Source organism: Cephus cinctus, unplaced genomic scaffold, assembly GCF_000341935.2.
Source record: "Cephus cinctus unplaced genomic scaffold, Ccin1 Ccin1_scaffold0029, whole genome shotgun sequence".
Lineage (NCBI taxonomy): Eukaryota > Metazoa > Arthropoda > Insecta > Hymenoptera > Cephidae > Cephus > Cephus cinctus.
In genome coordinates, this window is record NW_014332776.1 from 504,079 (window position 1) to 527,106 (window position 23,028).

The window sequence follows — 23,028 nt, forward strand, 5'->3', positions numbered from 1 at the left end:
GAAAGGATAAGTATAATATTTTTTACTTAACTTACCCGCCACTGTGTTGGGTGGTCTCTTAATGACGTGACTCATACGGCTGGCTTTTGTTATTCCTCGTGCAGAATCCCGCGACGACGCACTCTGGACTTCCTGTCCTCCATATTGTTCAAACATTGGGATGAGTCCTGCCAATGGCTTCTACCACCGTAGAAGTAGGAGTAGATATACACGATGAGATAAGTGATGGTGGATATACAAAACATTTCGCAGAACACCAGAAAACCCTCGAAAGTCCTTACGCTTTTCTAGTTGCTGTAATGGCCGTAGTAGGTAGCTGTAATACTTGGCCGAGTTTCCATGGGAGGATGTCACGCGACAAATAAACATACGAACTAAGTAATGGGAAATGTTTGTTTACGCTTTGTAAAGGATAACAAGAATGGCTATTGGATTCCTTGTTTCTTTATTATATGCATATTTTACTTTTTGAACTTTTCCCTCCACGCCTCAGGTAATTTAAATACGAATTGTCAATCCCTCCCGGTGGGTACGAGCAGACGATATAAACGCGAGTTAAGATGGCGATAGGACAATTGCAAAAGTTTATGATCAATGTGTATCTTACAAATACGAGGAGTGTTGCGTCCGGGTTTGATCGTAATTCAAAGATTTGTTATGAACATTACAGTTGTTTGTTTGTGAAAAGGCGTGAAGCGAGTATCTGATAAGATTCACGGAATTATGAAGTATCCTGACGCATTAGTTTTGTGAAGTAAATTTGGTAGTCTGACAGTGATTCATGGTGACGATAAGGATTATCATTCTTATCATGGAGAAGTTTCGATAGTTTTTATTATGATCTGTGATATAATATCACTTTAAAAATGTGTTTATGTTTTTTATAAGATTTCACCATTGCACTAAAGTCAGGTTTGGGTGACCATCATCCAACTGTCAGAATATACAGTTGAGTATTGTCAAGGATACTTATTTTTAATGATTTTCCAGGAATATTACTCGTGCAACTATATTTTATATTCATCAGTGGTTATCTTGCCCATCCCATTTGTCATCCATGATGGACACCAAACTATGTGTAGAGCCTGTTTACTTTCGTCTGTCCTGAAACAACAATTCCCAGTGCTCGTCCACCCAGTCATAACTCATCGTTTGGTTTATTTAACAATTCACGATCTGAGATTCAGCACGGGTCCGGTGTAAACCACATGGTTACAAAACATCGCATTAACAGAAGGTAACCTAAGAATTTTTTCACTGGTCGAAGAATATCACGTCCGTAGAATGATAACGATGATAACAGTCTAATAAGAAAAATGAACATTGTCAAGGCAGTTTTGATATAATTAAATATTTATTAAGCAAGAACCATTGCCAAGTGGTGAAGCATATTGAACCGATTTTTGTTTAAATCTGTAAACACGTCATACATAACGCAGATAAGTGGCCACTTCAAAAAAAAGCCAGTTGCACTCATCATTCCACACAGCAATCGAAATTTTCGTTTATTTATTCCAGAACACTGCTGTAGGTAAACAGCTCCAGAATGCTACCTATACCTAAAGCAATTCCCGGTCATTAATATGCAAAGAAATATTTTTTATTTTGGTAAAACACTTTATTTCTTTACCTTGCCACACTACTGCACTTATTAATTTTTTATGACACTAAAATAATCATACCGTTACTATTAAACATCGTAGAATTACTTTTCTCGTCAAAAACAATACTCTTACCCTTGATCATTCCAATCGGCAGGGGTAATATACATATCTATATATCTTTTCCATTTCGTATAAGGTAAGCGGCGGGATTTCCCTTTTTGAAATCTCGAATAGCGATCATAGTAGCCCATAAAGGTCGTGCATTAGGTCCCGCAGTGATGTCAAGCGTTTCCCGACGTGAAAGGGAAACCTTCTGAAAATGTCATACATCCCTTAAAAAAAAGGGTAGAATACGAGAAAAAAAACGATCCACCCGTTTGTCGGAACCACAATCGTTTCTGGATCTGAGTTTTTGCGGTGCACTTCCTCAATAACCCTGCGGGAAATCGAGAGTCAAAGAAAAAAAGGAAAAAAAAAAAGATGAAACGACGAGAAAATTCAAACAGGCGAAAATAATGTCAACCAATTGAGAATAGCCGCAAAGAGAAGAATACGAAGAATGAAAGATCCAACAGAATAAGAAATCACATGCAATTTTGAATTCCTGATGTCTTCTCAATTTTTGGTTAAAAGTAAAAAAAGGGAAGTTTCATCAAGACACCATTACTGTCAGACAACAGGGAATGAACCGTAAAACTAAATGGTTAAGTTCCACTTACACCCACTTTTTAAGACCATATTAAATTATTGGAAAGTGCACTTATAAGGTCACATGATTAATATGGCATGATAGTCACATCATTCTTCAATATCCAACAAGCTTATCACTGAAGGTAAAATTTTTATGGAATAATTAATAGTAAACTATAAAAATATAACTGAATAACATAAATAAATGACTTTTTTTTTTCAGTACGTGTCGATGCCAAAAGTTATCTCAGTTACGCCCTTTCAAAATTTTACTGGCAGGCGCCGTAAGTGCACAGTGATTTTTCTAATTCCTCCAGACGCCATTGACGAGGTCGTTCCAAGATCCTTGTCGCATGGAAAAGTGGGTAATTAAGGTAATGCAAGGGAACAACACGACCAGGGTGGAATGCCCCACTACTTCCGCATCTTTAGAAAACAAGGTGTTAATGCAAAGGTACCCAGGTACATACAATACTGGCTTCGGTTGATAAATGGACATTAAATAGTTACTAGATAAGTAAACGCTGGTACTATGTGAAACTGCATATGGATTAGTTAAAAAAATTGGACAGGTAGAAAATAGAAGACTGTTACGTAACGTACCCTCTTTGTATTATATATTCATTAAAATTGAAAAATCTATTCTAAACTGCTAGATATACCTGAATTAGTTTTTTTTTTCCTTTTCTTCACAATACTTATGGATGGCACGTGGACGATTTTACTTTTATTGCCTTTGTAAGTGCTACCGTAACTCATAAAATTGAACCCCTATATATTGTTCTAGACATTCCCTTGTGTAAAATGTTTTATATTCATAGCTCAGGGAATTTGTTGAAAGGGTATATTTTGGGTCTGAATTTCGTCGAGTATATTTCAGAATGCTTCAACGAAGTCTTGAAGTCTGTGAAGTCCTTAGGAGCGATCAGGGGTTTTTGAATACAGGTAGTGAGGCTAAACGGGAGGGATGAAAAGGCGCGGACCAAACCCTCATTGTTGTGGGTATCGCTTACAGTTAATCCGCAATACGAAATTCACAACAACCGAGCGACGACTACATCCCTAAAGGTAGATGAATAGGTAAGGGTGGGCGTGGAGGGTGTGTTGAGAAAAAAAGGAAAAAAAAGAAATGGAGATTCTTATCGCTTAGAACCACTACTGTTTAGTCGCCGACAGTTCGGTCTGAACATCCGATTTTTATCTGTACCGCTGTGATCTTATGAGCGCAGAACCGATTAACTGTCATCTTGCGCTAGAATTCTTTAATTTATGTGATTCTCGTCAAGTTTCTAAAATCCCATAAATAAAGAATATTTACATTTGCTATAAAAATTTTCTATAATAAATTTTATTTGTGAGATAAAAATGGTCTTTTATAAATCTAATCTAATTTGTTCCCTACATTTTTACACATATTTTATTTATTCCATTAATTAATATTGTATATTGTGCATCGATTGGTATTACGATATTGGTTTTCGAAATAATCAGTCATCTTATACAATAGAAGAATTTTTAAGTATCCAATAATTGTCAGCAGAGAATCGGCTGACGCAAAAGTTTATCCTTTGACTTTTTTTCAGACTTTCAGTCCCATTTGCCTTTCCTTTTTGTGAAGTCTGAAGCCAATGGGAAAGCAGTAGGCGTGTCGATGGTCCCTCCAATGGGGACTATATACCGCACAAGGGTGGAGGACAGGCCCACGCGACTTCCCCTAGTAAAGACAAGTAACTAGTAGCCGTTGAGTTAGTCTGGCCCTGACTGCAGTGCCGAGTATCAGAGTATCGTGATACTCTTGTTTTACCCACATTCATTAATAACAAATAGTTTCTAGAGTTAACGAGGACTTAATAATAACACAAGGATTTTTTGGAAGAATCACGTGCGTGCTTGAAGAAAATTAAAAATCATGAATTTGGTTTCACCCATGGATCTGCAGCTGCATCTGCACCAGCAGATGCTCTACAGACAGCAGCAAATCACGCTACATCATCATCGACCAGGTATTTTTTTAACTATCTAATACATTTCTTTACCACATAAATTGATTACCTTTCAGCATGTTAAATAATTGAACGACATTACTTATCGTGGAATTATTAATTGGACTAAACAGTATGAAGATCTTGAACAGATACCAGTGTGTTATCATGTATATGTACGGGCCGCCCCTTTTTTATGGCGTGTTAACTCGACACATTCTGAAGAACATGTTTACAACGGACTCCTCGTCGCGGCTTCCGTTTGTCAGCGAGTAAAATACGTCATTAGACATTGCGTACAGACAAATAAATAGTTGAGTCGCTTATAGAATCCTAGAGAAGGTTTACCCGTTATAACGAGTGACGTTAGACCACGAAGAATTCACACCGAGATCTTTTCCAATGTTCAAATAACGGATAAAGAGGATATATAAATTTTCCACGACTCCATTGCACTGTACAAACTTCATAAGAAAAGAATAATTGCAAGAAAGAAGAAACACGTGGTACACAGGAGAATTATTTTGCATGGCTTTTGCCAGCCAGGGAGAGATCTTCCAAGAAACGTGAAGTCGGTAGACCTCATAACTGCAAAAATGACGAATCACGCGAATCCAGATATAACGAACGGTCCTGAGAATCATCAGCATCATTGCCTGTCTGTGGTACAAAGGTCACGATTATCATTAATTAAGAAGGTCGTCCAAGAAATCAAGTACCAGGGGGAGTGGCTACCATCTTAAGATTGTTTGGACGATAAAAACGAGATTGAGGGTGCATTTTGAGTTTGTTCTAAAAAAAGGGGAAAAAAGGACCAGATCCTGGAATTTCGTAGCAGGACACGCTCGTTACACGATGACAGCTCGTGCGTCCCTGTAAAAGGAAAATCAGGGTGAGGGAAAGGTTGTCGCGTCATCGTAATTGTCCCACAGAAGAAGACAGTCCCATCCGAGTCACCGCCATTAGGTATTAGAAAAAGTCACGAAAGGATCCCACACCACCCCCTTGTTGAAACTAACAGTGTCCTCGACGTAGTGCGGTTTCCGGGCTGACAAATAAGCATCTGCTCTTGTTTGCCGTGTCTCCGGGCCATTCTGTGTATCCCAAATACAGAAAGGTGGAATATTGTCATTATTTTTTATACCTAATGGCATAAAGATGTTTGCTCGGAGGGCGTGGGCCATTTAATGGTCCCTCTTCTAACGCATCAGGGGACACTGGTAGTAATACCACAGTAGTAAGGATAACGACAGCGATGATCGCTGAGTATTAGATAAAGAAAAACTAAAAACCGTAGGATCTTATGGTAAGCAAAAAATGTTCGATTTTCAAAAAAAAAAAAATAGCACCTGTCAAATCTTATACAGAACGTCAAGAGATTCGGGGTAAGACATGCGCAGACTATACTTAATCTCTACTTTTTTTTTTCTATGTGTATTTCTTTTCTACCAGTTGCCAAGGCACTGCGCTATTAAGTCACTTTCCAAGGGGGTAATTCGGTTATAATGGTTTGTTTGTTTTCTAGAGATGCGTGTTATGTGCACCACCCTAAGTATAGAGCCGAGCCGGGAAAGGCGGGTGCGTGGCGTGCATGCGTTATGGTGGTCCCACATTATAAGTTCATTAGGGCGCGAACGGCTACGCCAGTCCTCTACCCCATAACCCGTCATTACCTCTAATGTGCCCTAAGGATTTCTAGACAGGTGTTGAAACACTTCTAAATACGGATCTGCCCCGTTTCCATGTATGGTCGTTACGAAACATTAGATTCTGTTGGAGTTGACGTTCTAATTTATTTTTATTCATGGTCCACCATACTTATTACTTCATGCTATACAATTTACAATCTAGATCACATTTAAGTACAGATTTGAATCTGGTCCCGAATAAAATTTTGGAACAGTTGAATTCTACTGTGAATTTGATTGCGTCACTGCATTTGGTATGTATATGATAACTCTATAAAATAATTTACCTAAAAATGAATGAATTTGAAGAAAAAGACACAAATATGTATGGATGTACATTGGTTAGGAATTTATCTAGCTCTAGGAGACGAAGCTGTCCCACAAGTATCCACATCAAACGTGCCGCTACCCAGCGAACCGGACAATCGTTATCTGCCGCCAAGAATGGGAGAGCCCGAAAGCTTCCCTCACTGAATATCCCTTATGTCCGCGGTCAATGCCAATTATCCTGGCAGGATAATGCTCCCAGGGTTCTAGGAGAAACTCGTCCTCGAGGAGACAAGTGCAGAAGCGCTCATGCATGGAGACAGAAGGAGACGACCCGCTAAGACATCTTGGTTCGGTATATCCACGGATAGACCTTTCTTCCTTTTATGCACAGCGCGACCATAATCCTTCGTCATCACCTTCCTGGCGGAAAGAAGAAAAAAAAAGTGCCTAGGAGGATGTTTACTTGGCGGCTCGTCGCGTGCTGCTATTGTCAGACTTAGAAAAATATTTTACGACATTTTTACCTGCACTTGTACATGCAGCGAAGAATCTTACCTTTTTGAAATATACAAAATTTTTATTAAATTTTTTTTTATTGTTTCAGAAGAGATGCCAGGATCAGGTTGGCTGGTGTCACCGTGTCCAGGAGGCGGTCCGCCTCTGCCACGAGAAGTCACAGTCGAATTGCAGAATCGTCGATTGTGGCAGCAATTTCATGCTGAAACCACGGAGATGATCATCACCAAGCTTGGCCGGTGAGAAAACATAAATTTTAGTCAATTGGTATACTGGAAAGAAAAACTGTATATAGTATTGGGTCTGGGTCCTCCGTGTCAGTTGCGTACGAAATGTTTATTACCCTCGTGAATGGCGCCGACCGGATACTTAAAAGGCTACCGAATAATCCCTCTGAGCTGACCTAGTCTAACGTGAGCTCGTTACACCGGGTAAGCGATACCTCAGCTACTCTCATTGAGTCGAAGCAACCTTGCGCGACTAAGCACCCAGCTAAACGTTCAGCTCTTGTCTAATGTTCACCTTCCGAATAGCCCAACCTTCAACTTCCACCACCTTCGGGGAGGTGAAACTAAGGGAACACTAGCCAGCTGCCTGTCGGCCACTGTCTTTATGAACGTCGCGACCCGTCGGCGTCGCGACGCATGGCTGCGCTCTCGCGGTCCCTTTGAAAGCGACCTTTCCGATCTTCCAGACCTCCTTAATTAGACGTTTCGGGATAAGATTCTTGTGACATTGGTTTTTCTTTTTCTTTGCAAGAATTAAGCAATATGCGGCACCCCCTCCCCATTCTTGTTCACTTAACACTTTGTCCAATATGTGTTTCTGGGGACATTTTTACCCGGTTGAAACATTTTCTTTTATCTTTTCTCAAGATATATAAAAATATTTACCTTTTCAATAACGACTACTCGTTTTGCAAAACATGGTAATTTTTTTATTATATTACAAATTTTACAATACTTGTACTTGTATAAAATCAGTTAATTATTTCCTACATACATTCGATAACAAAAATTTTAAATACTGTAGTATATACACATCTCGCTAAATACTTCCAAATTTTCAATTAGCACCGTATCGATCTATCAATTTCTACATTTAATATGTCTACACCTGGTATTCCCAATCAGGTATATCAAAGCACCAATGGAAATTAAACGGACAGGCATCGGCTATTGAGATTCGGATCCCACGCGCAGGGGGTCGGTTGCCTGTTGGCTGTTAGTTTGGCCCGACAGACGAGCGGACAGACAGTCGCCGGCGCCTCAAACTACTTTTCTTTGTCTTAGGGCCGCCACCGCCACCGCCAACATCATGGTGGTAGACAGTGGGTAGAGGAACGCATGGAGAGTGAACGGTAGAGTCAGAAACGACGAGAATGAGAGAGAGAGAGAGAGAGAGAGAGAGAGAATCCGTAGGACACATAGCTAAGCCACATTCCAAAATTATTAGCCGCGACATTTCTTCTTGCGATTGATAAATTGACGTAGAAAATTCTTCCAAGACACATTTTAATATAAAAACTGTACTATACAGTATATTATACACGATACATATTATGAGATTCAAATTTTTCTTTAAATTCCCGCCAAACGGTATATATACGTGACAAAGGCGCAATTAGTTTCACGGGGCGGAAAGATAGAAAGAAACTCAGATGGGACAATAGTAAAAACTTATCTGCACCATCGCGGCTCCTTGGGGACGTGGACCTTTGCACGCCATTTACAAGGGTGTAGACAAGCGACCGGACCTGTCTGGCTACGCATTCCGGGACCTTTACGCTCTTTCCTTCTTCGTGTCTCACTTATGCGTCACGAAGAGAAAAAGACCGGGAAGGACATACAATTTGATTCTGCACTTCCGGTCGTAAGTGGATGCCACCACGGAAGCAAGAACTTCCTAATGTACGGAAATGTACACAGATAGTGTACACAGAATTTATGCAAGTGATAAGTTCGTGTAGATTCGTTAGAAAAACGGAAACGGATGCTTCCTACAAGATCGTTCCGCAGATTACCTGTGTGCCTGTTATTTTTAAATATAAACGAAATCACGTCCTCGCGATTTGACTTAAACGCCATTCAAGTTTTAACGACACAGGCTGCTCGCCAGATAATTTGCAGGATGTCCATCCTTACAAAGATTTAAGACCTATACGAATGTTTTTTCGTGGGCGATCGAGATTCAACAATGGCGTCAACGCTGTTGTCGACCTTCCTGCTTGGCCAGGTTTGCCTAGTAATTTCACTCACCACGTGTCCGACATATGCCTGAAGCATGTTGTCGAGTTGTAACTGATCAGTATTCCATGGCACGATTGACTTTTTTTCTCTCTTCTTTCTGCCATACTCGCACAATTTTGCACACAGTGACCGCTCATCAGGGCGTCCGCTTCCTGCTGTTATGTCGTACATAACCTATAACCCCGTACTGACTCATTGTCTTGTTTTTCTTACTTCACTGGTGAAAATGACAGCGGACGTAAAGCTTGCAGGTATTACGTTTGAGGAAATATGTCTGACAGACATCTGTATTCAAAATAGTTATATTTTTCTCATTAGCTACTATCTATTTAGTGGCTATGCGGTACCTTTTGAATGGACAATGAATGCACGAGTGAACTATTTGATAAATTTCCTTTGCTGGGGATTAAGAAAATGACGTTCTAAAAGCTGTTATAGGTTAGGACAACTTCGACCATTACGTTACTGCTGTTATTAACAGTTCTTACCTTGGGAACTACCGGATAATTACTGATCAGTTCAATCCTTTCATCGGATAGCAATCGTGGTGTCAAGCGATTCTTATCTGTCGGATTGTACGTGTGTCTTTCGAGAAATGTGTATTTATTGACCTTTTAAAGGTAGCAACCCAACGGAAAATGTCTACCGATTAAATCTTGGTGGTATACCCTTGTACAGATGTCCTATCACACTTTACAGTCTTCATAGAAATTTACTAGAAATTCAATATAATAACAAATTGACCCTTAGACTTGTTCATAATAATTGATAAAATCAAGATGTTTCGACTGTTAAAAAATTATCTAACGGTTTCTGCAATTATGAGGTTAAACGTTAGCAGCATTATTTTAAATCCAATGTAGTATTGAATTATGTGAAATTGTCTATATTAAAATTCATTGAAATAGCATACTTGTAAAATACATGGAGTGCTGTATTGGATTCTATAGAGAAGAACAGAAGTGACGAGAAGGAAAGAGAAGACACAGTCACAGGAGGGCAGACAGGCGCCAGTGCTGTTGGCCAGGCGCCAGTGCAGTAATCGTCCTTCCTTGCAAAGCCTTGTCCCACGGACTTGTCTACTCCTGGTAGAAGTGGCCACTACTCGCCGGTGCATGAGTATCCTGGCATAGAGTCTATCCAGCCGGCACTTGGAGGCGCCTGTCGTCTTGCCTCTGCAAACTTAACCTCAAATTCAGTCCCCGTACCAAGGAGCTATTACTCAACTTCGTGCCATATCGCGACCTCCATAGACATGAAAACTGTATACTTGATCATCCATGGGATAATGACATTTCATACTAGGGTATGTCCGTTAACTCTGTGAAGTGGCATCTTAATTGCGTTTGTCATTAACTATCCTTTTTGGATTAAGGGATTTAAACATAGGTACAGGTATAAAGTACGTACCTAGTTATACGTAGGTAAATAGTCTTTTTCTTGACTAAAAGTGTAGCGCGATTTTTTTCAGTATTCTTTTTAGTCACTGAGTAACGTAGTCATTCGACGTCAGTGCTGTTCGAAGGTGATAACCGTGCTTTAGTTGGTTCCTTATGATTTTCACTGAAGAAAGCCATTTCCTTGCGTACTCGGTAACTATTTTGGGCACAAGACTGTAGAGATCCTTGGGTCTTGGCTCAGGGCCTGAGGAAGCTTGCAATTATGTACGTAAACAAAAGTCCAAAGTGAAGATTGACTTTTCGGACTTGACTTACGGATTAGCTGAGTTTGAAATGTTTACGTAGTGGAGGGGCGTAGCATCGTGTCGATAAGATCAAAGGATTGCAGCCTCTGGAAGTTCCCTGTCCTGATCCTTTTTCTCTTTTCTCTCTCTTTCTGAAGTCCAGACTGACGCAGTCCGGCCGCTACGCATCCCGTAAAACTTACTACGTGCGGTCCTACAAAATGACAAGGGATTTTTGTTTATTATTACAAGGATTTCTTGTATCTTTCCCGTCGGGTAGAAAAAGAAATGTGCATTGACAGATAAGAAGAAATATGGCAATCAGCGAATACTTAATAACCTACCCAATAAATAATGCGTCGGCGTGTGCTTCGTGATAAGCTGATTACTCTTATCACTGAGCGGCACGATTCGAGTATCGTCGCGTGTCCTGAAGAAGCCAGATGCTTCATGGAACAGATTCAGGCTCATAGGCGTGTCCATGCGCAGAGATAAATAGAGCACGTTGCCTCATGTGGGATGCAGTATTATCCAAATCAGAATATTATCATTGGCATCATATGCAGTTTTGGGCTCATTCAAAATCCTAACCTTAAATTTTATGTACGGTAATAAGAAAAATGGAATTGCATCGTTCTATTATTTTTTTTTATAATTACAAATTTTCTTTTTCTTTCAGCCGCATGTTTCCCTCAGTTCAATTGGTTATCCGTGGCTTAGAGCGTCGCGCGCGTTACTGCCTATTACTGGAGGTGGCACCGGCGTCTCGACGTCGCCATAAATACGTCGGTGGAGGCGGAGAAAATGGTGGCAACCCCTGCGCAAGGGGATGGACCTCAGCAGGCCCAGCAGAACCCCAGCCACGCATTAATCGCAGGGTATACCTACATCCCGACAGTCCAGCTACCGGTGCCCACTGGATGCAGCATCCAGTGAGCTTCAGCAAGCTGAAGCTCACGAACAACGCCGTAGATCATCACAATAACGTGAGTGCTTTTCTTAGAGCTTGACGAATGATGCATGCGCTTCGACGAAAAAAAACAAGTGGTTCCATTACCAGGGCGTTAATAGAGCCGATAAAAAAAAAGTATAAGGAAGAAGAAGAAAAAATGAAGTACTGCCTTCCCTCGGGATAATAACACTTCCTGGGAATGATAGGGTAACTCCTCCGTGGGGACTCTCTCTATAAGTCTCACACGCAAATCAGTGGCGGGCCCATTTATCTGAGAGACTCTTGTTTGGACAGCTTCTTTTCTCTAGGTGCTTTACCGGGGTTCGGATTACAGTCGAAACATGCCCGACATATTCTGAGCATGGGAGGTCGCCACACACGGGTTTCTATTATTTTTTGAATTTTCTTTTTCCTCTCTCGTTGGTACCTAGTAGCCATATAGCTATTACGAACGTATCTGTCACTCTACTAATTTTTTTGAGATTAGATTATTACCGGGATATAGGGATACCATTTTGGATTATATTGTTAAACTATAACTTTGGTATATTATTATTATTATTGTTGTTGTCGCCTGGAACCAGAATCGTTACGTCATTTTGAAGGGATAAAATGAGGGGTAGAATGGAATGCAATGAAGCTTTAAGATATACTTCCTTCGTGGATCCACACTGCGACGGCGTGATGGTGGAGGCTATTGGGTCAGTTTTCCCGGTACCCTGAAATATTTAAACGAACAGAGGCGCCGCGGAACTATGGCGGCAATCCCGAGAAATATTTATTACGTAGACAGGATCTTATCGAGGTATAGCGGGGAGCAGAGAACATTTCTTTACAACGGAAAGTAACAAATGTCGTTTCGCCGCGTGATAAGATTCTTTTTTTTTTACATTTTTTTTCGTCTTCGTACCAACATCCCCACTTCTCGCCTTCTATTGGAAGGAGCATAGAGAAGTGGAAGTTTGAAGCCGAAGAACGGGAGACCGCCCGCGTGTCTATTTCCACGTAGACGCTACCGCTGAAAACAGACTCGGCCCACGTTCACGTCTCTTTATCTGACAATGCATTAGGGCTACCGTTAGCCACTACCGAGTAGATAAGAAAACCTTCAGACACTTTTGTCGCCGGTTTTTACCTTCTCCCAAGCACACTCTACCGTCTGGTCTATTAATTTGACCCGCGCATCACTTTTCGAAACTCGGTGGCATTCGTAATTATACGAGGCTGACGATTCTAACGTGATTATGCATACTTCGACTAGAGTCCCGTGTTCCGACATAAGCTTTCGGTACTGTGAAAATGCTGTCGCTTTAGAGTTAACGTATTGACGTCATTTTCACAGTACTGACAGCTTATATCGGAACACAGGGTAGGACGCGCTGTAAGTTTATGTAGATGGCGCGCGTTATGGTTGGCGCGCTTTTTGAATGTTTCTATGTGCGAAGTGAGAATATTATTTGACGGGTAAAAGAGAATTTGAAAAGAAGGGTCTTAAGTATGGTAATGTATAAGCTCCTCGTGCTATTCTGGGATGGGGCCTTACACGGGTATAGTAAGATCGTGTATTGTATTGTTATAATGGAGATTAACGCGCTTGAAAGGACTCTGTAATAGATATACCTAGGTGGCTACTGGCGTCCTTTACACTTAGGGTTTTTCATTTTTACGGGGACTACCGTACATTCCCAGCTGTTGGTACTACCTTGCCAATTAATATAAGCCGGAGTCGTGGTGAGCCCTAAGGGCTTGTGGTTTTGCCTGTAACACGAGACGACCTGGACATTTCTTAAAGCTTTCTTTAAGAGATCTAGATATATAGATATACAAGCGTCTATACGTTGCACATAAAATAGTATAGGAAGAATAAAAAGTGTTTCAATAAAGTCAATTCCAGGAAGGGAGACCAAGTCCAGTCTGGATTTTAAGAATCGCGTCTGTCCCTTGATCGTAATGCTCTTTAAAAAGGCGCCCATCTTATCTAGAGCGGTGCCCTTGATGATGAATTCCACAAACTAATTATGATTTTAATAAAAAATATATATATATACTGGCAACCCTTTTTCTCTTGTGTCAGGGCATATATGTAGTTACTGCAGTTTTATCTGAAATCTTCTTCCTGGTCTCTATAAAGACACTCTAATGTCTTGATTCTTTTTTCTGTTTTATAGGTGGTACTAACCTCCATGCACAAGTACATTCCGAAGATTTGGGTCATCCGGTGTGACGATGCTACCAGTTTGAATAATCTTTACTCCCAACCTGCTTCGTCCTTTACTTTCGATGAAACAGAATTTATAGCTGTAACTGCTTACCAGGTGAGTAATAAAGATTGCCATCTTTATAGACTCTTTTTATATTCACTTTTTGAATGTCTTTTACACGGAATCATATTTCTTACTGTATTCTTTTTTTTTTCTAGAACGAAAATATAACCAAGTTGAAGATTGACAATAATCCCTTCGCTAAAGGTTTTCGGGAGACTGGACAGTCTCGTTGTAAAAGAAAATTACATCACGTGACCTCTAGCGATTCCGGCCTTGATTCGAGCCAGGAACACTGTGCGGCGGATGACGAGGAGGAAAATAATTCTTCTTCGGAATCAGAGTCGAATAGGATTCAACGGCCTTCAGAATGCGAGGGTCAAAGGTTAAAGAGAGCCTTCAGCGAGACTGGAAGCTTTGACGACAGCGGCGTCAGTAGTTCAGGCGGTGCGAGTCCACCTCTTCCGTCGGCAAGCATCAATCCTTGTCCCAGGATTGAAAATCATAATCCTACGCCACGTCTTCACAGACCCTGGTCAGATTCACCACCACCGGTACAACAGACGCCAGAACCTAAACCCTTACACGCACCGTTACCTACGCACTTTCAACTCTTACATCCTTTTGTATTTCCGTCTCATCACTTGACAGCTTTAGAATTTGCCAGGATTCATCAGATGCATCGTTATCAGGCTGCTGGATATTTATCGAAATTCTATCCTTAAATACTTTTTTTTATGTCTAGCACTTAAGCATTATTTCCTATAAGTAAGGCTAGTGAAATTTGATTTCATTGCAACCCACCCACTCTTACCACTCTCGTTTTATTTTAAGTATTGTATATTTACCGCGCATAGTTCCTTTTATTTTTGAAGTGTTCAATAGTTTTTAATATTCTTTTATTTTGTAATATTTGTATAGGATTAAACTATTATTTTATCATACTTCTAAATATTGTTAATTCTCGTCGACTCTCTGTCTGTCAAAACTTCCATGTTAGGCATTGGTGTCTATCAGGTTGCATATTATGTAGGCGTATAAAGTTTGCCATTATTGGATATATTCTTCAGTTAGGGTCAAGTATCGGGATTACATATAATTTTTATGATACTCGTTACAAGTAAATTACTATACTTAAAGCTCAAAATTTTTATATGAATTGACTATAGAATTTTTATAAGAAATCGGCTGTAACAATACAGAATATCTGTACAATAATTATCTGTAACAATACAGATTTTATACGTTGCCTTTAAATGTACTCCACTTTATATTAATGACATTAACAAATAATACGTCTCCCAACTCAGCAATTATAATTGATAATTACGTGCTCGCACGTATATTGTAAAAATTAGGATAACTGTATAAGATTGTTATTTAAATAATAGTTTAAAAGACTGGAAGGTTTTTATGTTTTATATTACAACGTTACAATAAATTACATTTTACATAAGAAAACTATAAAAATGTCTCATCAATTAATTTCCTCATTCTATTCCACAATGCTTTGATTATAATCAATTCATATCGCATGTACCAAGTATTACTTAAGTAGCACAGGAGTCAGTGTCAATTAACAGTTGTAGCTACACATGTTACTCTCAGTCTGTTTTCAATTTCCCGTTTTAAAAGTGGGTATCGATGTTTCTTAAGAAGGCGCCACTTTGGATATGGGCGCCATCACTCTGTCCAGACCAGACAAATCCTGCTGGTTTAGCTGCCATTTACCTACATACAATACGAAACTGTCACAGCAGTTTGAAGTTGTCTCCACACTGAACCCGTAACTCGAAACCTGACGGTACAATGTCATTTATCAAATGGGAAAGACAAAAGTAGAAAAACTCGTACAAAATTTCAATGAATCATCTATACCAGGCTATGTATGCTATTTTTATGGCGTCACTTATTAGCATCATATTACAATAATCGCAAGTCAAAAGAGTATAGGTCTATAGCTAAGTTTCTCTGTGCTCAAAAATCTCAGCTATGTGAAAGAAAGCAGAAGTCTCTTGGAGCACTTTGAAAGATAGGACAGTGTGCTTTCACTTTAGTGGCTCGGCAAGGAGATGTCTACGTGGGTGGACCCCGGTGCCAAATCCCTAATAAGTTTTGTCGCAAGGACGACGCCTGCTCGGTCTTGCGTTTAAAACGGCGCCTTTCGGCGTCGAGTGGTGTCGCCAGTTAGGACGATTAGTCGTGACCGTCTATTGGCGTCTCTATAGTTTGTCAGTTGACTTTTTCATCTTTTTTTTGTCTCCTCTCCTCTTCACTCTTATTATACAAAACTATATCAAGTCAATTTGTTACCTATAAACGATACAAATGGAAATAAGTTTGACACTTATGGAAAAAATATTTATTTATAACAAAGAAATTTCTGTCATAGAAGTGTCATTTAAAAATACTGATACCTGAAAATAAGTACAAAAGAACTAAAAAAAATTACGGCTGCTTTCTTGAACTCTTTTATGGAACACTTAACGGTACCGCAATCCGTTATTACCGATGCAAGATTTTCCTGAACAGGTACATATGCTGAATGTAAATCGACCTCACCTTGTTACAAGAAGTGTTTGCAACGAATGAAAATTATTTACTGTGTATAGTCTATATTTTCTGATCACGAATTATCAAAGTAACTGATGAGATCATTAATTCACATCACAATGCTTATAGAATAATTCATATGAAATTTAAATGACGCAATGGAGTATCGGACATCGACTGGTCTCAAAATGGCGAAGCAGGTCTAACGAGGTGATACAGTACAATGACCGTAGATAATCGATATTACAGATTAATTGTCGTATAAATATTTCAAAATATTTCTAAGATTTTTTGTTACAAACAAAATTGAACTTTATTACTCTCTCTTGGCACATCAGTTACACTCTGTTACAGCATGTAATATATATCATGTCTATACATGTGATTACGTTAACTGAAACAAACTGTATATATATATGTTTAATTTAAGATTTATAGATACACCGATTAAAGGACATATCTTTAGTAAGTGTAACTTTAACCCTGATATCTGTCTTCAAATAATACTTAAACACAGCATCTTTTGTCTCCTCGATTTTTTAAATATTTCGGACAATAAGGAGGATCGTAACTAGTCAGACAGAAGGATCCTCTGGCGCCATTTGGAGTATGCTGTCCCATTATCAATACCTCTCCAGCCCTTGAAGATATCCTAGGTCCTGAAGGACATCTCCTAGAGCATGGTTCGGCCATCATATCGTTCCCGCCATCGATACTATGCGCCATGAAGCACACAACCCAGACATGACTGCAAAGTTGGGAATTAGATCGGTTTTCACAGAAGGGTTGAACCTTGCCGCCATTAACGCAAAAATCCACATGACCCACTCCGCCCATTTCACCATAATATCCAGCATTCGTATGGATAACTTCAACAAAATCTGCATCCCCACTGTCCAATCTATTCAACAATCCTGGCCTGATAAGTGGTCTGGCTGGATCCAGACCTATAATTCTGTTCATACGAAACAGTAAATAATTTGCCATTATTCCACATATATGAGCACCTAAAGAATGTCCCACGCAGGTAGTCCTGGGAATGGACAATCCCAAGTTCCTCAGAGTGGTAAGTGTCCCAGCAAGACATTTGGCAACAGGACGGAGATTTGCAACGGCTGCAGGGTAACAAGGTGCTGCACAAAGTGCACCCCAATCCACCATGAAGACGTTGTAGCTTCCATTCCTAATATACGCATCCCTCAGAACGGATATGGGTAGAGTATCGTCACCTCCAGCATAGCCATGGATTAATATAATGTTCTCACTCCTTGGATCATACTCTGCATGTCGTAACCAATCAGATTCGTGCACATCCAGCTTACGCTTTGGGTGTCCTGGACTGTAGAGAAATATATGAATGTCAGGATCCGGACAAGCATCTCTGTCGTTTCCTCGACGCCAGATACAATCGTCCTTATTGTAATCTGCAGCCGCGCCACTTTGTATAGCTTCCTGAATGGGTCCTCTGGCACCCCATGAGAACTGTATTAACGTAAGCACTACTGTCAAAGTCACTAAACTTCTCATGATTATTATCCGTGCAGATATTTAAGTTAAAAAAAACTGATACTCCTCACTCAAGCACGAACGCTCTTCTTCTAGACTCAATCAAAAATGTATTTCACTTTTATTCATGGCGGGCCGTGCTTTACCGTTTAACTTCCTCGCGGTACCGTTGGCTCCCCTTCTTTCGCGGCTGACTTCTCGTACATTCTGACGGGTGACACTTTTGGATGGGGATTCGAGCGTTCAAGGAGCTCCGCGAATAATTGATAATTATTATATTTGGATATCAAAGAACCGCATCTGTAGGATACCCTATCATACGGTACTGATATATGAGATTATGATTATGAGTATAAATCTTCCCTTTGTCTATTCTGTGTTCGAAATTCCAAACTCAGGTGAGAGTGTATAGGTTATTTTGACTAGGAGAAATTGTTTGTTGATACAGTTATTAGATATTCAGTTGCGTCAGGTTATCTTATGGTAATAGTAAAGTGGGCACAAAAATCATTAGTGCTTGCCACGGTGTTACACAAGAGAAGACCGTTTCGATCAACGATTACTTATATACGGAATGGAAGTCCCATTCTGAGCCTCGTAAAATTTAGAGACTCCATTTGGTATCTGACTTTCTAGGCTACTTGATTTCGCAAGATTCCAAAAAGACGGTAACAGGCCAGGGGGAAGGCCGTTCACGCATCCTCTGTGAGAGCACCGACGATTCCGCAAACATGGAATATTCTGAAATATCCAAGAAGCGAAAATATTCAACTGTCGTCTGAAGGTCGGTAGAATCATCATGTAAACGTGACAAGGTGTGCTCCCACGGAGGTCTTATTTTCAACTCTTTATGCGCCTTTCAAAAAGGCCGCCATTCGATATTACATTTTCATTTGTTGATTAGTAAATACGTTTTGGATGTATACTATGATCATTCTGTCAAAAGGGCTTCGCAGTATCACACCTTATCTCCTTTACTTCATGGGTAAAATTAGAATGTGTCTATAATACGACGGAAAAAAAATCTTGTCATAAGTAAATCATTATATAGATATCAATGGCCATAATAATAATATAATAATGCATCACAGGCGCTGACCTACTAGACAAAAAAGGTTAACGATTATTATAGCGATTGGCAAAACTACTGAAGGAGCCGGTCATTAAAGTGAAAGTGTACAGTGAAATTAAAAATGCCATAATGCTAAAAGCCTGAATGATTGATTATCATAATTGGATGAGATCGGTAATTGGATATTTGTTTCGGGACAACTGACTTTTGTCCCGCTTACATATACATTAACGTTTGTTGAATAATAAGATGTTTACAAGGAAGTAAGTAGAGGTGGGGACCTGTGGGTGTAAGCGGATAGTTGTAAGAAAGTTACGAAAGTGAAAAATTCTTAATATTTACTTGTTAATTTCGCCACTTTCGTTCAATAGACCCACAGACAACAAGACCATTTGTTCTGGACTTGAATTACGACCGGTGAATTCCGGTTGCCGCGGTCAAAATGCCAGTGACTCTTTACGTCACTTCCTTTTTGACTCATCCTGTAGGCGTCTTGCGATCTGTAATTCGTCTGACAACTCTTTAATTCTTGGTGATTCGTCTGATTTACGGTACGAGATTCCTGATAGGTTTAACGACGGTTAGCATTTGACGTTAATTGAAAAGACGATGGTTATTTTTATTATGCACTATAAAAGCAAAATATGCCTAGTGTCCTTTTTATAATATATAACTTACCCTCACCTATTATAACATAATATGACATAGTTGTTGTTAATCCTGGCACTTTATTTCATTCAACGTGTTGTGCGGAATTGTGGAATCATAGAGAATGTAACGGTTGTTTTTCTCGAAGGAAATTTGAATTTACATTAGACACTAAACATGTATTCACCTTCATGTATAGCGATAGCCAGATAGAATCAAGTGGAATTCATGAAGAATGAGTGGATAGTTACTTTTCTTCACACAGTAAAAAGTACAATGGCTATTGCGATTCCCGGGAGTGTCCCGGCCAGCACCAGTATTAACCTACCGCCTGACTTCATACTTTGGGAATTCCGAGGTAGTGACATGCAAATTGTAAAAGATAATAGAACTTTACTGATCGTGAAATGTAACTGGCCGTTTTAACGAACAGGCTCCATAGAGTGTGTCGTTAAACAAAATAACTTTAGTCGGATACGATTGAATCAAAGGATTGATGAATACGTAAGGTAGTATGTTGCACACAAAAGTATTTTATTTAAAATCATGGACTATAAAAGTTCACGAGAACATGAATTGAAGAATCATGAGTGACACTTGCGACTAAGTACGGGTGTACACGATGATGACTGTGATTAGATTATTATAACTCGGAGCACGTAATATTAGCACTTTAAGAGACGTAAAATTTTTGAGTGTGAAATATATGAATATGTATCTTGATATTATATCTATGTATATGGGAGAACAATGTATTTTGGTAACAGAACGTACGATTCTCGTATCAAATAGAGATTGTACTGTTTTTGGTTCTCGGTCAATGGCGGGTGGCTATTCTCCTCAATTAAACTTACGTTTATCTATTTTGTAATACAGAAACCTTTCGGCAAGGCTGCGTGTATATATCTGGAACACAGCATTTGTTCTCCCAACTTCTTTCCTTCATTCTTTCTTGATCTTTTTTTGTTTTTCCTTTCGTGGGTAACCGTCGCATAAATAGACACTCCAAGATCATGGATTCGTGCGTCGGGATTAACTTATTAAATACAATCGACACGTATAATACCTACACGAACAGCTATGTACACAAATAAATCAAATTGTCAGATAAACAACATTTGTGTCGTTTATTTCTGGCAAATGGTACTTTGCATACAATTGATCCCTTTAATTTACTGCCAAATTCTGTAGTCTCGAACTAACAGCGTTACCGATTTGCACCTTGTCCGCATCGCTTAGTTTCACGTTGTTTGATGACTGACCTAATCTTGCGCATGCTTTTTTGTGCATGAACCAATGGAGTCTTTGACATTCACGATCGCAATATTGCACAGCCTTACACTTGCTGCATTTCTTTGTTGCTTTCTCTTCGCCACATGTCACACAGACTTGTAGGTTATCCGAGAATCCTCGTTGACCGTTTATTGCTGCGGATACTACGGACACAGCTGATGGGGGATCTGATCCTGCGAGAGTGGCGACCATTTGACGGAAAATTGTACTCTCTCGGAAAGGAAATTCTCTCACTGCTTCTCTTAAAAAGGCTTCCTGGTATTCGGGATTCCCATCGGTCTTGCTACACTTTAGAAACTTTCGAACCAGCAGTTCCACAGCATCGGATTTTTTCTCTTCTGCTTCATCGTTTATTTTTTCTTTATCACTTCTCTCTGCTTTCATTGCTTCTTGGCGTTTTTGACACTTAATTATTTCGGCCGTTACACAACTGAGATAGTGATATTTGAATGCCATTACTTCATTTGTTTCTACACCTCGAGTCATTTCTCTGTGGCGCATTGCTTCCAAGACCTTTTGAACCTAAGAATTTAATATGACATATTACGTAAGAGCTGTGACAATCTTAATGTAATAGTAAGTGGGAGGGAGAATGTGTACCTTGACCAAATTTTCCAAGAGGCCAGGACATTTCTGAAGATTTATAGCAACTCGTACAGGATGAACATTAACTTCCATGATGAACTTATGGAAGGAATCTGCCAGGTGTGGTAGCAACATTGGTTCAGTTTGCAAACCCTGTGGTTTTATGTAATAATCTATGTCAGCCTTCGGGATGAAGTTGTTAATGGTTGCGACACAGTTGTGATTTCCCACAAATGCTGCCATTTGTGCAGGTGTGCGTCCTACACTGTTTGTAGCAGTTAATCGTGCACCGTAGGACATTAAGAGATGGCACAGTTCAGCATTACCACTTAAAGCAGCAAAATGCAGAGCTGTATAACCATGTTCATGCTGACATGAATTAACATCTGCACCCTGAAAAGAGAAGTGGTTACAGTTTTAATACAGAACAAGAAAGACCTTCGATAGTGATCTTTTGCAGATTCAAATGCACATAAATGATGAAATTGTAGTATTTTTCTACCAAAGATATAGAAATACGACAAAAATAGATCAAGACAACACATTATTATCTTCACTCCCAGTGAACGTATTGTTCTGTGATGAGTAATACATTGAAATATCGGCATCTTAACCTACCTGGTCTAGAAGCATCTGTACAATTTCCTTGTTTCCTTTATAGCAGGCATGTTGCAGTGGACTCATACCGTTCTCGTCGACGAAATCCATTTTCATTTTATTTGCCGTCAGCAGGGTTTTGAGTTCCGCCACCTCATTATTACTGATTTTCGTAAAAATCTCCTTCTGCAAATCCGTCAGAGACTCTGTGGCTGGCGCCATGTTGTTTAATGTCGGCTAATCGAATTTTCAAGAATCATCGACGACGGAACCTCAAAAAACCCACAATCACATACACTATAGAAATTGAATAAACAACAAGTACTAATTCTTCACTCATAAATTTTCGTTATAAATAATAGCCTAAGATTCTGTTGGTTAACCAATGCAAAGTAAACAACTACAGACACTTGGCTTCTGCGTACTACTAGATGCACAGTAATTGAGATGAGATATGATTATTATTAGTACCTATAAGTAAGTATTTCATTCAAGAAAGAATCTCTACTCATAGTCAAATATTTGCATCCGTATGGACCTTCCATACCGCGATATGGCATCCTGTATTAAATATCAATTTCATATGTATATTCTCATAACCAAATATCGCTTCATCCTATCTACTTACATACATACATATATTCTAGCTGCTAAAAATATAATTTCTCACAAGATTAACGAAAAAGTCACAGTAGTCATGCTATCTATTTGTTACACCCAAGTCAATCAATTCAAAAATTATTCTTAATTTCTAACTTTAATCAATTAGATAACGTCCACTTGCCATGAATTCCTATATACACAAAGAGAAAACTCATCTGTAATAAATTCATCCTAAAACATTTAAAAAAGAATACGTTATTCATATTTAAGGTGAA

The 23,028-nt window shown here is 39.4% G+C and overlaps 3 protein-coding genes and 1 long non-coding RNA gene across 9 annotated transcripts; 1 reads left to right on the plus strand and 3 right to left on the minus strand.

Moving 5' to 3' along the window:
* The first annotated feature begins 1,373 nt into the window (after window positions 1-1,373).
* Window positions 1,374-16,599, plus strand: LOC107267960 (T-box-containing protein TBX6L). Of its 5 annotated transcripts, none has more exons than XM_015740195.2 (8): window positions 1,374-2,437; window positions 2,518-2,748; window positions 3,878-4,021; window positions 4,122-4,297; window positions 6,839-6,989; window positions 11,363-11,669; window positions 13,804-13,950; window positions 14,055-16,599. In XM_015740195.2, exons 4-8 carry the CDS (start codon window positions 4,204-4,206, stop codon window positions 14,619-14,621), a joined length of 1,266 nt encoding a protein of 421 aa, XP_015595681.1. In that variant the 5' UTR covers window positions 1,374-2,437; window positions 2,518-2,748; window positions 3,878-4,021; window positions 4,122-4,203; the 3' UTR covers window positions 14,622-16,599. The 5 variants fall into 5 exon arrangements, with proteins under 5 accessions (XP_015595681.1, XP_024940430.1, XP_024940422.1 ...); XM_025084662.1 differs by having other exon boundaries at window positions 3,878-4,011; XM_025084654.1 differs by having other exon boundaries at window positions 2,518-2,756; window positions 3,878-4,297.
* On the minus strand, window positions 7,750-11,168 carry LOC107267967. The gene is made up of 4 exons (XR_001537722.2): window positions 11,028-11,168; window positions 10,715-10,897; window positions 9,913-10,643; window positions 7,750-9,714 (listed from the first exon to the last, which is right to left on the minus strand). It is a non-coding gene; the product is annotated as an uncharacterized LOC107267967 (long non-coding RNA).
* Window positions 16,600-16,736: 137 nt separating the features above from the next.
* Window positions 16,737-18,070, minus strand: LOC107267990 (phospholipase A1 member A-like). Its single transcript, XM_015740245.2, has one exon. The coding sequence runs from the start codon at window positions 17,974-17,976 to the stop codon at window positions 16,957-16,959; it is 1,020 nt and encodes a 339-aa protein (XP_015595731.1). The 5' UTR covers window positions 17,977-18,070; the 3' UTR covers window positions 16,737-16,956.
* A 2,118-nt stretch (window positions 18,071-20,188) lies between these two features.
* Window positions 20,189-22,985, minus strand: LOC107267972 (ankyrin repeat and MYND domain-containing protein 2). 2 transcript variants are annotated; one of them, XM_015740214.2, is made up of 4 exons: window positions 22,935-22,985; window positions 22,172-22,422; window positions 21,569-21,946; window positions 20,843-21,490 (listed from the first exon to the last, which is right to left on the minus strand). In XM_015740214.2, the coding sequence occupies exons 2-4, from the start codon at window positions 22,370-22,372 to the stop codon at window positions 20,843-20,845; spliced, it is 1,227 nt and encodes a 408-aa protein (XP_015595700.1). In that variant the 5' UTR covers window positions 22,373-22,422; window positions 22,935-22,985. The 2 variants fall into 2 exon arrangements, with proteins under 2 accessions (XP_015595718.1, XP_015595700.1); XM_015740232.1 differs by lacking the exon at window positions 22,935-22,985 and having other exon boundaries at window positions 20,189-21,490; window positions 22,172-22,372.
* Window positions 22,986-23,028: the final 43 nt, after the last annotated feature.